This window comes from Mercenaria mercenaria, chromosome 8 (assembly GCF_021730395.1).
Source record: "Mercenaria mercenaria strain notata chromosome 8, MADL_Memer_1, whole genome shotgun sequence".
Classification (NCBI taxonomy): domain Eukaryota; kingdom Metazoa; phylum Mollusca; class Bivalvia; order Venerida; family Veneridae; genus Mercenaria; species Mercenaria mercenaria.
Window position 1 is genome coordinate 19,954,054 of NC_069368.1, and position 21,824 is coordinate 19,975,877.

Genomic DNA, 21,824 nt, shown 5'->3' on the forward strand with positions numbered 1-21,824 from the left:
ATTCATACAAGTTCTTTCAGAAATACTTTTCAAAAGGAACCAGGCAGCTGACTCTTAGCTACAGCCATCAAGTAAGATCATGAGTTATGCTAAAAATAATAATTGCATTGGCTTATTACTTTGAAGACAAATATGAAAGTTCATATACACTGACAAGAATCCGACACACGCCTGAAGCCTTGTATACACTGACAATTGGTGACCAGTCCATCTTGGCATTTTCCAGGCCAACACTTATGATTATCAAAGGAGCACATCCCTTATGCAACGGGAAAAAAACATTCATATTAGGGAGACCATGACTTCTACAGCATGTAATTTGAAACAATATTTCAATAAAACTAGTGTCCTTTCGTCTGAACTTCAGAACAAAGTTTGAATCCAGCAACACTTAAAGTGCAGTTACCAAAATGACATGGAAGTGTTCTATGAAAGGATGATATCATATTATTGTAGTACTACTCTAACTTCAGTTTTACTGGTCATAAATGTACAGGAAAATCCTGAAATATTCTTTTTGACAACAAATAAAGTGACATTTTTGCTTACTTCCGCATTTCTTGCCGCCTTGTGTGACTTTATAGAACACTTTGTCATAAGAGCATTCATCACACGAAGTGTCCCGTGCGTTGGTACATCGTCTTTTTATACAGTTTGATATCGTATCCCTGCATTCTGTAAATATGTAATATGTACCTTACAAAACAGTCAACAACCCGCTAGTAGTTCTTTTCGAAAATGTCTTCAAAATTACAGAAAGTACTTTTGCAAAATCAAGCGTACGCTCACGGCAATATGTTTTTGATAACATGTCAAAAGTTCATTAAAATCAAACCATGTTGTCATATAAATTTTCTCATTTAACCATTAAACCAATTTCTGAAAAGTGACAACATACAAGAAAATATGTAGAATTTACAAATTAGCAAAAATACGTTATGAGAGAAGAACATGACAACAAAATAAAAAGAACGTCATCATCTTGTCCATCTTAACTTTTAAGCTTTTTGTAATTGCGGAAAAGGTAAGAAATTAATATTTTTAAATTATCCAGATATGCAAACCAAAGCGGAAGTATCCGTCACTTCCAAATCCGAAGCTGATGCTGATGGCTTTAACGGAGAATGACAATCCACCCCACTCCATGAATTTACTGTGGTTTATAGTTTGTCCTTTACCAACCTAATTGGAAACACAAAAGAAATACTTATTTCAAAAGTGCATGTTGCTTTCACATGGTAGCTTCATTATATGTCTACTTTCTACACTAGTATAATGCACCAAACATTTTCACTTAGATTATGGTAATTTACAAAATAAATTGCAACAGAAAAAAAAACAATCATATCAATTTGTCAAACTAAATCAGAATATTAACCCTTTTTCCTCTCAAAAATTTTACTGTTGATTATAATTGAGGAAAAATAAATATTTCAACAGACATGGAGCTTTATAGACTAAATTACAGAGGTTAAGGGCAATGTATTAACTGCCGGGAATAATACCACTCTTCTAAATGTATTTTGAAAATTCATACCCTGATACGCCCTCCAGAAAAAGATATCCAAAACCAGCGGAAGCTTGGTGATGATATTATTCCAGATTCCTGAAAGTTAACATGATACCTTATAACACGTTTTTGAAGAACACTGAATTCATGCTATTAATTGTATAGCTGAAATGATGACAATAATCTATTTTGATACAATCTATTTTGAACTTTGACTATTTAGATGTCTTCTGCTGCCGGGCAATATTTGCACCGATTTTCGGTTGTTTTGTGTATCAAACCACTACATGTTTATGGAAAAGCATGCGATTTTTTCAAGTTTTCAGAGACTAAAATTTAAGGCAAGGGACATTCCACCAATGAAAACATTCAGATTAATTTTGTTCAAATTCACATTCCTTCTACAGATTATGCTAAAACTTAACACTTTAGTTAAGGGTCGTCTAAAAGATAGGTAGAAAATTTCTAAGAAATAGGAAAGCAATCAGTCGTTACCAAATGGTGAGTTCTAGGAGGGTCTTGTTGCTGTGCACTACGTATAACCGACTTGCTATTTCCCCATCCACCGAGAACAATTTCAATGATATTGTTTCTGCGATTGTTATGATTAGATTGTAGCAGTATATGAGCATCATGTTGTCCTTTTAATTGGAGCTTTATTACTGTTTTGCCACTGAGTCGTATTCCGTCGCTGTAGAGATCATGTTGTCCATAGTCTGTGTTGTCACCACTTTTACAATGATACTCAATCAGTGCTGTTTCATATTATAAAACATGAACAGGTTATTTCATTAAAAAATGAGAAAGACGCAATGTGAACTTTAATTGTGATGTTAAACCAAACTAACTGATTGTTTGTTTGTAGGTTAGCTTATTTATGGTCACCATCGTATTCCAGAAGCAGCCTATTTCTTAAGTAGCTTTTGTTTTGTTGGCTTTAGCGTCAAACCGACACATTAGGTTATATGGCGACTTTAGTTGTTTAGCTTCAACTTGTAAAGCATCCAAATACGGGACTCTGATACCCCACTTTTAGTATATTTAGTTGGAGGAGAGGGGACTCGAACTCACGATCCCTGGTTTTGTAATCAGTGTTACCACTTGACCACAGCGTCCGCTCTATTAACTATAAATGTCCTATAATTGTACCGTTGTGACGTTAAATATAGCTATATGTGAAAGTCGCCTTACGACCTGTATTTGTACCGCAATGACGTTGAACCCAACTAAAACAAAAGGACTGTAGTTGATGTAACAGTTTCATAGTAGATTTGCTTCAGAAAGTCCCAAAATAACTGTAACATCCTGACACAATTCTTTGGTATTGAAAATGATAACATTTTGTTATGGTCAGTGGCGTAGTATAGCCAAAGAAGGTTTCGGATCCAGGACATTTAGTAATTTTCCAATATCTTTGTTTTGATATGGTGGACTGACGCTATTTGAAGTTTTTCGTTTTATAAATACCCTAAAAGATATGTTGAATAAAGGCAAGAAACTGTTGATCTTTTGATTTAATATCGTAAATTTATCTTTTTTGTACAAGTCATCAAGCAGAATTAAACGAATTATTCCAAAAGTCTTATCTTATTATTTATTTTAACTTCAATGCAAATGAAGAAATATACTTAATACCAAGAAAAAAACTCACCAAAAGCAGTTGTAAATTCATAATATAATACCACAATTAAAAGCTTCATCGTGCTACATATTCAGTGAATCCTTTTTTCAAAAGAGAATAAATAATTGATTGAACGCAGATTGATACAAAATACACGTTATCTCGACAAGTACAATCCAAATCCCACTTTTTATTTGCATTTTTCACTGGGTTTACTGTCACACTGACACAATGTATTTCATATGGTGACTTTTTATTGACATAATTGATAATGAACTGATAAACGCTGCTGCTTTTTGTGTAATACCTATAATCGAAAAAATAAGCATTTTTGCAGCATTTTATAAATGGGATGGTCAGTGGTATTTTATAAATTTGGTATATTAGACAAACAACCCATTGAAGGCCTTGATTATCTATTTATTATACTTACCAAAATATGTCCATAAATTAAGCTGACCTGATAACTAATGTTATGGTGTTCTGTTATTTTAAATCATAGGAAAGCACGTAAGTGTCTCATTTAATATCGAGCACCGATAGGAATCCCGTGTGGCGAATTCATTGTTCACTGTATGCCTTGAGATAGCTTGGTAGCTAACTTAAAAATATCGTTTCAATAAATGAAGTTTTCTGAAAATATTACCTTGATAGTCGTATGTTTATTTTTTTTTTTTATTTTTTTTTTTTTTTTTTTTTTTTTTTTAATATTATTGCGATAATTTACATTATTATCTCGATATTTTTGCGTAAGTGCCGTTTATTATCTCGGTAGCTAGCTGGATACCTTAAAAATAGTTATCTCGATATTTCGAACTTTTTCTGATAAGTTTATCTCAAAAAGCCTAATAATTCCTGCAAATGAATTTATACTTTAATGCGATAGTTTTCAGAAACGTACACATTTGCTGGAAAGTTTAAAATATTATCGTGGTATCTGCCTAGCTATCTCGTGGCAGTATCGAGCATTAACGCGATTGTTTGCGCTAAATCATTTCCAGGTAATAATGAAATGTATACAGCATATCATTTATTGCTGTAATGTTTTCATAAAAATGTACATATGCCCTGGAAAGTTTAGAATATTCTCGTGATAGCTACCTAGCTAACATATGTAACGTCCATAGTGAACTTTCAGTCAAGGAATACAAAGCTGCCAAATCATTAAATTTTTAAGTTTGCCATCTCAATTTTGTTGCCGCGGACTTAAGCGTGGCTCGCTACTTTCCTCACGAATTCCAGCATCATCGCAGATTGTAATGATTTTCGGTATGCATGAACGGATATGCATCCCCTTTCAAATGGTGCATTTTTTACGGTGTTCCGTTTGGACAGTCGTGACTTTTTATTTAATACTAAAACGCGATGCACGATGGTACGATGATGAAACAACGATGGTACGATGGTGAAAACACGATGGCACGATGATGAAATCGCGATGGTACGATGGTGAAATGTCGATGTAATATCGCGTTTTCATCATCGTACCATCGCGTTTTCACCATCGTACCATCGTTGTTTCATCATCGTACCATCGTGAAAACGCGATGGTACGATGGTGAAAACGCGATGGTACGATGGTGAAACCACTATGGTACGATGATGATAACGCGATGGTACGATGGTGAAAACGCGATGGCACGATGTTACGATGATGAAAACGCGATGGCACGATGGTGCGATGGTAAAAATGCGATGGTACGATGATGAAAACGCGATATTACATCGACATTTCACCATCGTACCATCGCACCACCGCGATTTTGTCATCGTGCCATCGCGTTTATACCATCGTACCATCGTTGTTTCATCATCGTGCCATCGCGCCATCGTGCATCGCGGTTTACTATTGTCCAAACGGAACACCGTAATTTCTAAAATAGATATCTGATATATTTAGGACATCGAGGCGCTCCCTAGCGGCGACGGTAAAAGTGTGCCCTGGTTTATCGATCGTTAATCCTAGTTTTTCGGCCGTGAACCTGGGTTCACGTAATTATTGGATAACTGGCGTGCCATAAACATCAGTTTCTTAGTTGAATCTTATGAAAAATAAAAAATTGAATAAAAATTGCCTTATTCTTTTCAATTGGCAATTATGACGTTCATTTTGTATAAACAGCAAATGGAAAGACACGAAATTTACGTTAACGCTGCTTAGTGATAACATGCCAATTTTGACGACGTCCGCGTATAGTCAGGGCGAACGTTCCTGAGATGACGTCGCAGATGTCCCGTCTGGTGAACAGAATGGTTGTGAAGCTGATTTTAATGTTAAATGTAACAAAACGTGTGCAATTTATAATATGATACTGTTTACAAATGGAAAAAGATATAATGTAAATATAATAATAAATAATAATAATAAGTTAATTTAGGTAACAAGTGACATAGCATGACAATAACAAAATGCATAAATATCAGCAAAATTTTCAGGTGTCCGAAAATGGGCTTGGATCCTTGTTACTGCTTTATTCACAGCGTCCAAGAGGCTTTGAAGATAAATAAAACCATCTGGATATATTGCTGGTATGTATGTCCAAATACCAGTACGTACTACATTGTCGGCGGATTTTCAGGATGCCGACGGTATACGTCCAAAGAAGGCCTAAACGATTGACTTGAGTCACGATTTGGTTTCCTTAGGTCATCGTTAGAGTCTTTATGATATAAAAAAAATGAAATTAGTTTTAGCATTTTATGAATAATATGTCGGCGAAGAACTATTAACCCTTACTCTGCTGTATTTCTATAATGGACTGGTCCATCTTTCAATTTGGACCATACCATTTTTTATCCTAAGGGGTTTGCACTGAAAATTTACTGACTGAATAGCGGACAGTGCAGACCATGATCAGACTGCACGGATGTGCAGGCTGATCTTGGTCTGCACTGGTCGCAAAGGCAGAATCATCTGCCGCCAGCAGACTAAGGGTTAAATCTGTTGAATATCGTAATTTTAAGCATTTTAGGTGTCCGAAAATGGGCTCGAATTCTTGTTACTGCTGTAATTCACGGCGTCCAGGAAGTTTTGAAGATGAATTAAACCTTCAGGACATATTGCTGGTATGTATGTCCAAATAATAGTACATATATATACATATATTACATTGCCGACGGATCTATCTTTTAAATGCCGACGGTATACGTCCAAAGAAGGCCTAATCACGAGATTGGAACATGTTTTGGTGCTTAGATACTGCTGTATTCTGCACTTTAAACGATTGACTTAAGCCACGATTAGGTCCCCTTAGGTCATCGTTAGAGTCTTTAAAATTCAAAATGAAATTAGTTTTTAGCAGTTTATGAATTTTATGTCAGTGAAGAACGGTTAAATCTGTTGAAAATCGTAATTTTAAGTCTTTTTAGGTGTCCGAAAATGGACATAAATCCTTGTTACTGCTATAATTCGCAGTGTCCATGAGGATTCGAGGATGACTTAAACCAGGTGGATATATTGCTGGTATGTATGTCCAAATAATAATACAAATTACACTGTCGGCAGATTTTCAGAATGCCCACGGCATGCGTCCAAAGAAGCCTTCATCATAAAATTGGAATATGTTTTGGTGCTTAGATACTGTTAGATTCTGTGTCAAAACGATGCACTTCAGCAAATATCTGATCACCCCAGGTCATCGTTGGAATATTTCTAAATTACAAAATGAAATTAGTAAAGCAGTTCATGCATTTTTTACCAACGAAGAACGGCCCAATGTGTTGAACATCGTTATTTTTCAGGTGTCCGAAAATGGGCTCGAATCCTTTTAAATGTAATTCTCAGCGTCCAGGCAGCTTTGAGGATACATTCAACCATGTGGATATATTGATGGTATGATACATGTTCAAATAGCTGTATATATTACATTGCCGACAGATTTTCAGGATGCCGACTGCATGGGTCCAAATAAGGCCTCATCACAAACTGAAGCATGTTTTTTTGTACTTAGATACTGCTGTATTCTACGCCGCAACGATGCACTTGAGCTTCGATTTGGTCTCTTTTGGTGCATTTATCTACAACTGTACATCCTTTAAGTTTCTCAATGTATGTTTCTTTATAATACCTGATAGTATTCATACCTGATAGTATTCATACACGGGCCTCTACCCAAAAGGTAAAATATTCATAACTAACTTTAAATTAACATTTTCATTGAATATGCTCTAGTATTGGTGATACTACACTTTTGACTTGCAAACGTATATTTATCGATCGCCATCATCGCCGTCTCATTTCTACCCGTCAATAGTTAAGTTCAAGGGCTGATACAAGACGTTACCAAGCTCACTCCAAGCTATAAGTGCCGAGTTACACACTTATGTTTAGAGTCTCCTCCAAGACCCACCATATTTTAAACTAAAACAATTACATGTGAAGACGGAGTTTAATTGAAGGTGGGGACCATCTACCTCAAAGGCTAAGAGCCTCTTATACTTTAAAATGCAAGTAAAAACAAGTTAATTTCTGTTTTGCTATCCTTATGTCCTTACTAACACCGCAACGCAAATATGGTAAGTTAAATCTTCATTATAATAACTTTATAAATGGAAGACCAGTATGAGAACATACATGGAGAGCGGATATCTCCATCTCAGACACACGTTGAATCAAGTTAATCAAGGGTTCAATAAAGTGTTGTGGCTTTGGATAATCAAAACGTATGTTATACTTTTCACAATATAACGTGCAGACTATGAACTACCAAATTTGATATGAAAGAAAAGTTCTTGACAAATGCATGTAGCTTGAAAACGTTTAAACATGCACACATAGCAGAGTAAAATGCACCTGCTGAACAACATTGGGTTAAAAAATAAAAATATATCGGAAAAGCAAGCCTTTCCAAATCACACAACATCCACAAAACGTTTGAAATATGCTAGTTAACAATGGGTTAACAACAACAATTTGAGTGTTCAAAAATATTGCTCAAATACACAAAGTTTACAAACTTTGACACTTACATCATCAACCATGGAAACAATATACTTTTTTTCTAGAAGCTATATGTTACCTTTCAATTGATGGTCAAAAATCAATTCCAGGTGGGAAAGATGGTACGAATACGTCATAAAGCATTTGCTGCGAACACCATACATATATCCAGTTGAAAGCCTTAAGTATAATTACAATGTTTTGACCTAGTTAGAAAATTTCAACACACAGACAATTGCAAACGTGAAATAGTTGCACCGGTTACTTCTCTTGCCTAAGGTGAAGCGTACGTAAGTAAAATATTGTTGTTGTTTCCACATGCGGCTGAATAAAAGTATCTGGTGAATATGCAGTGAGATATTCCTGTCAATATTTATATTAGTAATATATAACTCACACAACAATGTTAATGATGTTAAAAATCCTTTTTAAGTGTATTCAAATGTTCGTCAATGCTGTGAACCTGACAACTGGTCTTTGAGCAGCCTACGCAGTATTTTCCCGCTCGGAGACTTTTTTATTTCTTTCACAAATTTGACACCACCTCTCAGATTCTTGAAATCTGCAACATTTTCTGAAACAAACATAGAAGACATATTTTGTTTAAAAAGATTAATATATAATTACATGTATGATATGATTAATAAAACTACAAATTAAAATTTTGACGTCTCGACTTTGCACATTTTCTTCTTTTTTGCATCAGTTTTATATAATCTTGTATATTTGAAAGTAGAAATCCTACGTAGGGCAAACTACAACATTAGGAGCTTGAGAATTTAACATACGTTCTACATATTTTATAATGTCATGTTCACTGAGTGACATATCAGGCTTAAGTACAACATAAGCCATTGGAAGCTCTCCAGCTCGTTCATCTGGCATACCAATCACTGCTACATCTTCTATTGCTGGATGTTTGTGTAACAAGTCTTCTAGCTCTGCAGGTGCGACCTGAAATATTTTAATAGACAGACTGAGGAATAATCACTGGAACGGAATGTTTAGGTCAACAGATTTTCCAGACAGCAACTATGTTTGCTTATAAATGGTTATGGTAGACTGAATTAACGCTTTTTGTAAGTTTTATGTAAACTGCCTGATTAATGAACAACATAGCACTATGTTGCAATAAGTATTAGGCGAAGTTTTTTGGAAATCGAAATTAGGCTAAAAGGGTATACCCTCTGAACAGGAAAATACTGTACTATATGTAATGGTGAAGAATCTTCACTATGCCTTCGAAGACAATGATTTTTTTTATTGGGTTTAGGGGCACACTGACAAAATTTATGTCATATGGCGACTTTTCCAGGGTAGGTCGGAATTCCGAAAACAAACAATTTTTAGGCCTTATTAGCTATTCAATGGACGAAAGAAAGACGCATAAACTATGCACATGTACGTTATCAAACAATAGCAATTGTGTTAACATAACAATTTTCTTTAAAATAATTCTGAAAACGGGAGACCTAGTGAAACCTTCAATGAGAAAATATACAGTCTATACAAAAAAAAATTAAATACACAGTACAATAATCCCCATACAAATGAGAATGAAACAATAAATCTTCAACTATTTGTGAAAAGTCTTTATAACTGATGTGCCTTGTTGAAAAACAAACGTACATGGTTATGAAAAGGCTTACAAACGTGGCATTACCAACTTTTACCGATAAAGCGGGACAGCTTTACCTATCACAAAAGTCTATAAAACCAATAATCTAATATCTCTGCTACCGCTGCTAATCAGTCTTTGTAAGTATATAATATAAGCTTATATAAACGACTCTTTCAAGCCGAGCGCGTTAATTACAAAATCTTGAGAGCGAATAAATACATATTCAACTCATTCTCCTTATAAATGAGCAATTGTTCGATGACCTTGGGAGATAATCATGCTATTTTAAATGTCTTTCTCGTATTATGTTGTATGATAGACAACTAAACAAATTATTGCCATTAAAATGTGGACACAGTCTATATTCATCAATACTTAAGTGCCTCCCCTTTTCTATTATAAGTGTATGTCTACAACATCGGAAATTAGATAAATATGGGTTTTTGAATATAACGTCAAACTTGTTTGAGAGACCGTGTTTACTAAGAGACCGCTTGTATTACGAAATCACTTTTTCAGATCCTTTTTGTGTTGTTATATAACAAGCTGTGTTGTATTAAGATACCATTTGTGTTAAAGATCACTTTTTGCCTTTCTTTGTTGGTCACTTTGTACTACAATGATATTTCGCAGGTCAGTTTTTAGTTAATTAATAGTTGTTTTTTATTTTATCTGGTATTGGTTTAGGTAGAAAATTATGATAGCTCCTTCAAAAAACTACTAATTTTGTTTATATGTTTATATCATTGCAAATATTACTAATCTAGCAAGTTTGGTAACATCGGAATGTTTTATCGATTAAGTTTTGGCCTAAATGATTTTGTTTACCATTATAACTGGTCAGATATGCGAAGTTCTCAACAGAAGTGAATTTGGTTGACCTTAATAAGTTTGTTATGTTTTTCGAATCCTTTATTAATTGCTTATACATGTAAATGTTTTTCACTTTGTTTATCTGGTCAGTTTACAGTTCTTGATTACAACTTTAGCAAAGTTGAATCACAGCCGAATGTATTGTCTATTAGGTCTATTAGATCTGACTTTAATTGTGTTGTTTATATCAGTACTTTAGTGTTTACTTTCAGTCATTTTTTTTTTCAAAAATACCAAGGAGTAATTGATTCTACATCTGTTGCTTACGGTTATTTGAGTACATAATGAGGAATTATTGATTAGGAAAAGGACTAAATCAAAAAGGATGGAATCAAATAGGATGGAATCACTGAAATAGAAAATGTTTTAGAAAAAAGAAGTCGGATAATTGAACATAACGAAATCGGGTTCGAAAGTCGGTTATGGAATATGGAAGATTTGGAAAGGGTTGGAGTTGTAAGTTTAATTCATTACACTTTTCGGCTAAGAAGTATATAACTATCTTAAAGTTTGCGCAGGACAAAAACTGTTTAATAAGCCGATGTATTTATACCTGGGTCGATTCTTAGTATAGTTCGTCTAAATTGTAAATAAACCCGTATGTCTTAACAAATGCTGACTTTCTTAATCTATGCAACCTACAAAGGGACATGAGGTGTTATATCTTAATGCAAGTTGTACCGCATGTCGTCTGTACGGATCGGTAGGTCTAATGATGTAAAACATTTGTGTAAAGTTTGCAAGTCGAGGAGTTCGTTAGATTGTTGAATTCTGAGCACAATGAATGATAAACGTATTCTCTTAAGTCTTTTTATGGTAAAATTTCTAGAAAAAGAAACAGAAGGGTCATCAACGTCTGTAACTGATAACGGATGTCTTCCGCATCCACTCAGAGGAAAATTGTTTGCAACATTTTGGTTCATTCTAGTAATTTGCCAAACGTATCTGTACTTGTTCGACAATTGTGCATTTCTAGAATTCTTATACTCCCGCTGAATAACCTAATATAGGTTTACCTATAGAGTCAAATATTTTAAATTCTTCTTTATGGTTTATTTCGGGTTGGGCGGCCCGTGGTTGTCCATTTTTTCTATTTTTTAATAACCAAAGTATTTTCACGTCTAAATATTTTGAATTGGTTAACAATATGACATATGTGGTAACAAATTACAATAACGGGTACATGGACAGACGAACGGGTTGAAAGACTGCGTAACTACAGAGATCCTAATAATACACACATACCTGTAGGTCCTTATACTTGATCAACTCTTTAAGACGATCTGTTATCACAATACAGTCGTTGTCTCCCATACGTCCTATATCTCCTACAAAAGATTTATCATGGCTTCTGATCACATTTCACATTCACAGTAAGCAAGAAAACAAATCTTAATTCATGATATGCTTGCACGAATAAAAAGTGGAATATTTAATCTTCCATTACAGAATTATTTGAATAGACTGTTATATGATCTTGAAGGTTACCCGGTAGTTCAAAAACAGTATCAAAGGGTTGACTATTTTGTTAGCTAACATTTTACGCAGAAACAATAGAAAAAAAGCTAACAATAGGCTGTCTCGCTGATTTCGCTAACATAAACACCCGTCGTTTTTATGGTCCCTTTATATGAGATACAAACGTTAAAGTTTAGCCTTTCATGTTAATAAAAATTATCAAACAACACCAAATCACAAATTGAATAGCATGTTAAACATGTATTTTAACTCTGCAAAACAATGGTCAATTTTCAAAGAAATGCTACATATCTCCGTTTTGATGCATTTGCAGTAATGTCCCAAATACCTAGATGCAACGTAATTTTCATAGTTTTCAGCAATAGTTTATTACTATTTCTTTACAAACGGCATTCAGCTTTAAAGGACAACGTATTGAGAATATATTAGTATGCATCGTACTGGACGGTACGTAAGAACATATAATGGACATGTAGATTGTTGGTACAGATCATGTTCGTTTATCAAATATTTCTGTTTGTTTTTTATGATATACTTCTTGACCTTAAATGTGCGCATTAAATGTGCTAGAAGGTCTAAACTTCCAACCTGTATGTAGCCATCCATCTTCGTCTATCGTTGTTTTCGTGGCCTTTTCATTGTTTAGATAACCTTTCATTATTTGAGGACCTCTTACACACAACTCTCCCGTCTCGTTACGTCCCAGGCTTTTCCCAGTCGCTGGGTCTATAAACTGAATAAACATAGAAACTAAAATGTATAAACAGGTATGTACAGATTCCTTCTTTTAATGTATTGCAATCAGTAAAAGCAGTAGAAGTAACAACTCAAAATATTAGGGTTACAAATAGTACAAGTTAGCATACAGTACATAATAAGTCTCCCCTCCTCAGCTGTTGGGATTTTCGATCATTGACCACGTTAACGTGCGGTGACGTCAAAGTTTTTGTTGCGACCAAGAAAGAGTGCTTCTATATTTTATCTACTGTTTTAGATTAAGGGCATATTAGAATCGAAATAATTTATAGCAAAAGAGTGTTTTAAACACTATTTATACACTCGGGCGGTAATACGTCGTACAAATAATTTCACTCGGGCTGCGCCCTCGTACAATTATTACCCCCGACGTATAACCGTCCATCGTGCATAAAAAGTGTTAAAGCACTCTTTTGCAATAAATTATTTCATAATTAAGTTGCCGTCGTGACTTAAAAAACACAACTAACGTCAAGCTCTGTATAAAATGCTACATTTATATTTTTGGGACAATCAGATTTACATTTTTGTATTCTTGGAATAACCTGGTTTATATTTTCGGAAAATCCGATATTGTTAGGTTTATTATTTAACTATTACACAGACGAAATAACAGATTGATTGAGTTAACTGAGAGTACCTTGGCTTCTGTGTTCGCAAGCAGCGGTCCAACAGACCCTGCTGTAATTGTTTCATAATCTAAAGTAACCACAGGAGAGGTCTCTGTCATACCATAACCTGCAAAACAAAGAACACGAATCGACTTTAATCTACAAAACAGGAAAAGTATTTTCATCTAAGACGTAAGCCATAAAGCAGATACATCGCAGTAAACCTAAAGGTATGTTGGGTAATAAAATACATGTGCGTCCTCACGACTGTGCATCATCAAACCGTAGATCTAGTTGTAACTGGGATACAAGAATACATATAAAAACATAATAAAAAATTGGCAGGAAAAAAAGGGGGCATAATGTTGTTTAAATATAAAGTAGTGTTATGGAACGTATACACTGCACGTTAGATCACCACAAATATTAAGTGTGTGAACTTTCAATCTATTCCTACAAGTGCTTACTGAGATACCAGCTTACATTAAAAAAAAAGAGGCCGGCGAATGGATGAGAGCAATAGCTCTAAATTTTATACTTCGAATGATCGAGCTAATAACTAACTTTGTCGTATAATTTTATTCTTCTTGCCCATGAACTCCTGGGAAACTGCCTCTGCAAGCGGAGCAGCACCACAAATTATTTTGCGTAAACATGAGAGATCAATCCTGTCAACGGCAGGATGGCGAGTGAGAAACAACAATAAAGGTGGTGTCAGAGTAATTTGTGTTACCTGAAAAATCGAAAGAGTACCTAAGAACACTTTACACTCATATAAATTAATTATGCATGGAATAATTCCATATTTTGAAACAAAGTGAATTAAAGTATTTCTGAAATCCCTTGAAGTTATTACATAACATTTTGCTTGTTTTACGTAAAATTTACTAACGAAGCCAGAGTGGCACGCAGCATCTTTAGTTCAGTTCCATCTTATTAAAGATAATGTGTTAAAGTACAACAAATGTTATGGTAGAGGAACCCCTGCCTCCAATACCTCACACGAAGGAGTTCTATCAATAAAGGCATCCGAGGTATGGTAGTGTCCAGTTTTCGAACTAATCGACATTGGCACATGTCCTTGAATGTCCCTAGGAAGTTTGTTTAGAGTCAGTTACGCATGATGTTACATTAAGTCTAGGGTTTATACGAACAACTTCTAACCTATTCTGTATTAGATGAAATAATTATCAACAGAAATTTAATACCTTATGTTTCACAATTGCCTTTAAATATCCTTCAGGATCGAACCCAGTGGGTATAACCACTAAACCGCCATCTTGTAATGTACCACACAAGGACATAACCATTCCATATATGTGGTAGAATGGGAGTACTGCGAGGTATGTGTCATCCGTGGTGGTACTAAAAGCATTTCTAAAATAAACATAGACACAGAAAATACAATTATAGGTTATGGGTCGGGATTAACAGAAAGAGTCTGCTCCAGTTAGTTTAAAAACATGCGATGAACTTAAAAGAGGCAAGATTGATACAGAGGAATTGAAACCATTGGTTACAAAGTAGTTTTACCAAACAATCCCGTTGTTGTCGACTAAACTAACAAATAGATATTTGATGACAAGAGAATGAAAAAACAAAATCAAATTATAATTATGCATTGATTGTACAGTATAAAACATATCAATATTTCCTTGCGATCGTTCACGTCATTAGTGATTTTCTCATATTTTCAATACAAGAACTGCAAAGGAAAATTCTTACTGGTGTTGTATTAGATTCGATACGACATTATAATGACTTAGCATCACGCCTTTAGGAAGCCCAGTGGTACCACTGCTATAAGGCATAATGACAACATCTTCCTGTGGGTTGATTGAAATATCCGTCGGAAAACACTTGCCGTCGTCGGCTAACATATCGGAAAAAGGCCGGCAACCATCAGCTTTACCTATAACTATAATGTCCTACACAAACAAAAACAACAACTGATTTATGATTGATATGGTTTTAAAGCCTATAATATCAAAACAGAACTAAAGGCAATTTGTAACGACATATCTCTGAATCATTTGTCTTCTCTAGATAATCTGGATGTGTTAAACTATTTGAGCAGGTTTTCGAACTACTATTCCGCAGTTCCTAACATAGCAACATGCTTTCATATTTTTGCATGAATTCTGATTTTTACGAGAAATCCACTAATATAATATATTTACGTTACGGAGAAAACACATTTTTTCACCGTTGCTAATAAAACATGAGAAAAAGAAAAACACCAGAAAGAAAAGATTTGTGGGTTTAACATCATGTAGTACTTACTTGTGTTGATAAGGCTTTTAAAGTATCTAAGGGTTTTCATGAGTACTAACATTGCAATGCGTACATGCATTAAAAGCGGTTCTGTTGATTTGGTCTTAGACGTAAGCTTAACAAAATTCCTCAATATTTGTGAGGGTATTAACGCTAGCCTTATGGAATCATGCAAGACAAAGCCAGCCAACGGCACATTTACAACGTCGTCCGCTTTACTCTGTCTATTAGACTGTATCCATTTTAACGCCCTACGAGCTATGCATGCACTGCTTTATGAAAATTACTACTTAAGCTTATTCTAGAATTTTCGAAAATATTCTAAGTACTTATCATACATTTCTCCGAAACTTCACCAGTCTTGGGTATTTGAAATATATAACACTATACAACACTCACTTTTACTTGACATATTAACACAACCCTACCCGCTTTAAATAAGGAAATAAAATGGTTATTTTTAGTAAGTACTGCAAGCAATCTAATCATCTAATGGTTAAAACCAATTTGTAAGTAAAATTTAAGCCTCTGAACAAGACCACTTTCATCTGATGGTTGAACCAATTTGTAAGTAAAGAAACAACATGCTAGAGTTCCACTGTAAATAAAGAAAACTTAGTTATGGGAGACATAGGGAATGAAGCCGGTCTACTGATCAATTTACTAATGCTGCTGTGGTGATATGCTGCGGAAGTTGTGGAAAACTTTTTCTACTTTTTTTTGCATGAATATGAGAGAGGAGCAAACAAGGATGCTACAGACCAAGTTTGGCGAAGATCCATCCAGTGGTTCATGAAGTCATTGAAATAATTTTCTACTTTTAGACCTGGCGGACCATAACAGTGCTTGCTAAGCGGGTGCATTTGAACAACATTGAAAAAAGTTTATACAAGGATGCTAAAGACCGAGTTTGGGGAAGACCCATCGAGTGGTTCATGAGAAGAAGTCGTTTAAAGATTTTTTTCTTCTATTTTCAGTTCCAGCGGTTCCTGAAAGGGACCCAGCAAACCAGTTTGAACAAATTTTGATAAAGATCCTTGCTACTGATGCTACTGACCTTGACTGGTGTAATCCTCATCAGTAGTGTTAGAGGTGAATATGATAAAATAAAATTGTTACTGCAGGACGACAGACTACGGAAGCAGGACGATGGACGCCTGTCCATCCCCAGTACTAATACTTCATCCTGAACAAAGTTCATTTGAGCTATAAAGAGACGATACTAACGCTGATGTCTGCTTCCCTTGCCTTTATTACAAGCGGAGGAATAGTAACGAGCATCCTCGTCCCTGAATGCTTCACATGCTTTTCCAGCTCTCCTGCATAACATGAATTTCAAACGTATATTTTGATCGGACTAGTATAAGAAATTAAATATCGTTGCATTTAATTCAACATCTTCTCTTTTAGTGGTTAGAGAATATATGGACAAAAATTGACACGGAATCCAGTTATGAGTTATAGCATAAACGAATGAGATAGACGAGAGAATGGGGGAGTAATGCAAGTCAAGAAATTACTAGTATGTTATAATATTAGCATAAATATGTGGAAGTATAGCATAAGATGTGAATAGTTTCTGGAAATTTAGGTAAAACGTGAAAATTTGTTTCACTTGTACATCATTTAATAACATATGAGATTTGGAGAGATGAAAGAATTACCAGACGTGATTGCAGGATTAGCCGTCGTCAAGACAATACCAACAGAAGCACATCCTAGTAACAGAAAACAAAACTCTGGGTTGTTGGTGCCACAGTAACAGATAACGTCATTCTTTCGGAGCCCTTTCCTGTACAAGAAACTGCCAACCTTTCTTGAGAGATCCTCCAGCTGCCAGTAAGTGTATATAGTGCCAGTGGCATCGTCCACCTACAAAGTAAAGTTACCTTTGAGAATGAAAAAATAAAATCCAGGACAATAGAATCTGCATTTTAAGCTTATTTAAAATTTAGAAAAAAAGACATTTTCTAGCAAAGAACAAAATATTAGATAAACTTGTCTCTTTCTTTTGAGTTTGTTGTTGCTAATTATTGGTCTTGTCTAAATTTCCTTCTTAAAGTATAAAAAGAACGCTTCATTACTGAATCACGTTTTCTTTATCGAATCGCCATACTGCCAGCACTTTCTGTAGCTATATTTCAAAAACATGTATTTGCGGGTGGGGGTGGTGTTGGGGGTTGGCTGTTTGACTGTTATTGATGTGTTTGTGTTTTTTTTTTTTTTCTTTTTCTTTTTTTTTTCACTATTTTGTGACATCCTAAATTCATTTATGAATTTTCCAAACTCGTTCAAATCCGATTTATTTTATGATATCTTAAATTCAAATTAATAATATCTTTAATTCTACTTTACTGAATCCAGACGTGAATTTAAGATATCATTAAAAAGAATTTAGGATGGCTTGAAATAGATCGATTTTGCGATACCACTAAATCTAAAATTTTATACTGGTGATATTAAAATTTATTCTTTGATATCAACACACCCAATTCCCCACCCCACCCCACCCCCCATCCTTCAAACTTCTTGTAATTATTAAGAGCATTGATAATAAAAATGCATTTTTAAAACACACTGAAATGGTTACAAAATGCACCTATGCTCAATATATGTTAAAATGCTAAAACATATTCCCTGAAGGGGATGGGTAGGGGTGGGGCGGGTCCTGATCCCAAGTGTCTGTGATAAATACTCAGACCCTAAAACTCTTAAAACTGAGAAACCTCTAAAACAAAAGCAAAAACTGCCTACAATCTAAGAACACAACTATCTGCTTACCTGGTGGCGGGAATAAAAAGAGATCTTCCGTCTGTCCCCTCTTTTTTGGGCCGCTATACGGAGTTTTAACTGGTGAAAATCACAGCAAAAAGTGAAGAAACTAGCGCAGACCACAGCAACAGAAAATCAAAATTTGTTCGTTACGTACGAACAAAATTCCAAATAACATTTACAAATTCTTGTCATTTCTCAAATTTTTAATTGCAATTTGGAATTTTTGGTTCGTACGTACAACAAATCCTGCAGTTCGTACTACGACGCAATAATCCATATTCCGTATTATTTGTTTCAGTTCAGACATGCTGTTTCAAAACAGCTCTGATTTGTTCGTACGTCGAACAAAATTCCAAATAGCTTTAAAATTAACTTTTTCATTTCTCACTATCATTTGTTCATACTATGAACAAGCCAGGATTTGTTCGTACGTACGAAAAATGAGAGAACCAAAAAAGAATGTATTCTTAAAAAAAATGCAACTTGGGAATTTGTACAGTACGTACAACAATCCTGTCCCATATTAATTTTTCAATTCTGATATTCTGTTCAAACAGCCCAGAATTGTTCGGAACGTGATCCGAACAAAATTCCAAAATAGCTTTAAATTTTCTTTAACATTTCCTCACTATCATTTGTTTCATACTATGAACAGCCTGGATTGTTCGTACGTACGAACCAATGAGAGAACCGCAAAAGAATTTATTCTTAAAAAAATGGCAATTTGGCATTTTGTTCGTACGTACGCACAAATCCGGTCCATATTATTATTCAATTCCTGATTATTCAGTTTAAAAAAAAACAAACAGACCCAGTTGTTCGGACGTACGAACAAAATTCCCAAACTCTTTAAAAATTCTTTTTCATTTCATTTCTCACTATCATTTGTTCGTACTACGAACAAATGAGAGAACTGAAAAAAGAATTTATTCTTAAAAAAATGCAATTTGGAATTTGTTCGTACGTACGAACTAATCCTGTCCATATTTTTTTTTCAATTCTGATATTCTGTTCAACAGCCCAGATTTGTTCGGACGTACGAAACAAAATTCCAAACTGCTTTAAAAGTCTTTGTGTGGCATTTCTCACTATCATTTGTTCGTACGTACGAACAGTCTGATTTGTTCGTAACGTATGAACAAATGAAGAACTGAAAAAGAATTTATTCTTTAAAAAATGCCAATTTTGGAATTTTGTTTCGTATGGTACAACAAATCCTGTCCTATTTTTTTTCAATCTCTGATATTCTTCTGTTTCAACAGCCCCGATTTTTTCGGACGTACGAACAAAATTCCGAACTGGCTTAAAAATTCATTTTCATTTCTCATTATCATTTGTTTCGCAAATCCTGTTCATATTTTTTTCATTTCTGATATTCTGTTCAAACATGGCCCAGATTTGTTCGGTCGGCCGATACAACAAAATTCCAAACTGCTTCTAAAATTCTTTTTCCATTTCATTTCACACTATCATTTGTTTTTATACGTACGAACAAATGAGAGAACTGAAAAAGAATTTTATTCTTAAAAAAATGCCATTTGGAATTTTGTTCGTACGTACGAACAAATCCAGTCCATATTATTTTCAATTCTGATCGAACAGCCAGATTTGTTTGTACGTACGAACAAATCCGAACTGCTATAAAAATTCTTTTTCCCTTCACAATCATTTGTGAGTAATGAGCAGCCTGCATTTGTTCATATGTATGAACACATGAGAGAACTGAAAAAGAATTAACTTTTAAAATAATAAAAAAGCAATTTGGAATTTGTTCGTACATACGAACAAATCCAGGGTCTGTATGCAAAAGATACTTTCAGTTCCTGACATTTTTGTTGAACAGTCCAGATTTTTTCGGACGTACAAACAAATTCCAAATTGGCATTTAAAAATTCTTTTGCATTTCTCATAATCATTTTTCTATACCAATCCACTTAATACAATTTTGAAAACAATACAACAATCACCACTGAAAATTTCACACATAATTAATCTATATATTTAGAAAAAAAAACAAAAACAAATACTTATGAACATAATAAATATAACACAAAAGTCTAACAAATAAAAAACAAGAGCTGTCATTGACAAACGCTGTAAGTGACAAATGCACAACCCTCCACCCACAAGTATGCTATAGTCGTATGCACAAAAAAAAGAAAACAAGAGGGCCATGATGGCCCTATCTCGCTCACCGTTATCATTGCACTGAGGACAAGAAGGTCCTCATGAAAAAATATCTAAGTCCTCAAGGACAGGACAACAAAACGACGAAATTAACCAAAAAGAAAAAAAAATTCTTACAAGGTACAGATGATGTCAAAATACACCTAAAAAATGGGAGTACCATCCATGTTGGTACCAAGAAAAGTGGTCTCGGTTTTACCCTACGGCCAGTAATAAAAAAGTAACTAACAAATAAGCTATTTATAGTAACGTACAATGGAAGTAATTACAAAAAAAAATATTGTAAGTGAACAAAAAAAGGATCTGCCAAATAAAACTGTTGACATAAATGAAGATTTTTCAGATCATGATCTTCATTAGTTAACGAGATACACCCTTTTTAATTTGAAAAAGGGAGGAAATTTGACATAAAATAGTCCATAGTTATCTACCCTGATTGTCTCATCCAACTCATAACAATAATGAAAATTTTCAAATAAGTCCTGTAAGTACTTACTGATATAAATCCATTTGATTTACAATCAGGGAGGGGTAATCAGATATAAAATATCTCTGGAACCTACAATTGGATCTGATTACTTGTTCATGGAATCCAGATTTATAGTTGTTTAAGATATTTTGGGAAGTTTGTATCAGATAAAACCATAAAATGAAGTCTCTATATGGCTGCAACAGCCAAAAATAAGCCAATTTTGGACCTTTAACAATGGGCCATAACATCCTGGAACCCATGAAGGAATCCTGGCCAGTTGAAAGAAAGGAAAGCAAGATCTTGGTGATACAAGTTGTGTGCAAGTTTGGTATAAAATCAAATCATAAATGAAGCTGCTTTTGTGCAGAACATGTCAAAATAGCCTAATTTTTGGGCCCTTTCAGGGGCCATAACTCTGAACCCATTAAGGGATCTGGCCCGATTCAAAAAGGAACCGAGATCTAAGGTGACAACAAGTTTTGTGCAAGTTTGATTAAATTCAAAATCATAAATAAAGCTGCTATTGTGCAGACAAGGTCACAAAGAAGCTAATTCTGGTCCCCTTTCAGGGGCCATCACTCTGGAAACCCATAAGGAATCGTTCGCAGTTCAAGAAAGGAACCAAGATCTTATGGTGATACAAGTTGTGTGCAAGTTTGGTTAAAAATGCCAATCATAAATAAAGCTGCTAAATGTTTCAGACAAG

The 21,824-nt window shown here is 34.6% G+C and overlaps 1 protein-coding gene across 2 annotated transcripts in view; it reads right to left on the reverse strand.

Moving 5' to 3' along the window:
* Positions 1-7,216: 7,216 nt before the first annotated feature.
* Positions 7,217-21,824, reverse strand: part of LOC123565832 (uncharacterized) — a 59,489-nt gene continuing 44,881 nt past the window's right edge. Inside the window, exons 2-11 of one of the 2 annotated variants that reach the window (XM_053549493.1) lie at positions 17,349-17,556; positions 16,912-17,003; positions 15,136-15,338; positions 14,619-14,787; positions 13,975-14,143; positions 13,440-13,537; positions 12,632-12,776; positions 11,810-11,892; positions 8,859-9,024; positions 7,217-8,644 (exon numbers count right to left, since the gene is read on the reverse strand). In XM_053549493.1, the coding sequence (XP_053405468.1) occupies positions 8,520-8,644; positions 8,859-9,024; positions 11,810-11,892; positions 12,632-12,776; positions 13,440-13,537; positions 13,975-14,143; positions 14,619-14,787; positions 15,136-15,338; positions 16,912-16,965 (1,212 nt within the window). In that variant the 5' untranslated portion in view covers positions 16,966-17,003; positions 17,349-17,556 and the 3' untranslated portion in view covers positions 7,217-8,519. The remainder of the gene's footprint in view (positions 8,645-8,858; positions 9,025-11,809; positions 11,893-12,631; positions 12,777-13,439; positions 13,538-13,974; positions 14,144-14,618; positions 14,788-15,135; positions 15,339-16,911; positions 17,004-17,348; positions 17,557-21,824) is intronic. The other variant, XM_045359613.2, reaches the window with a different exon arrangement.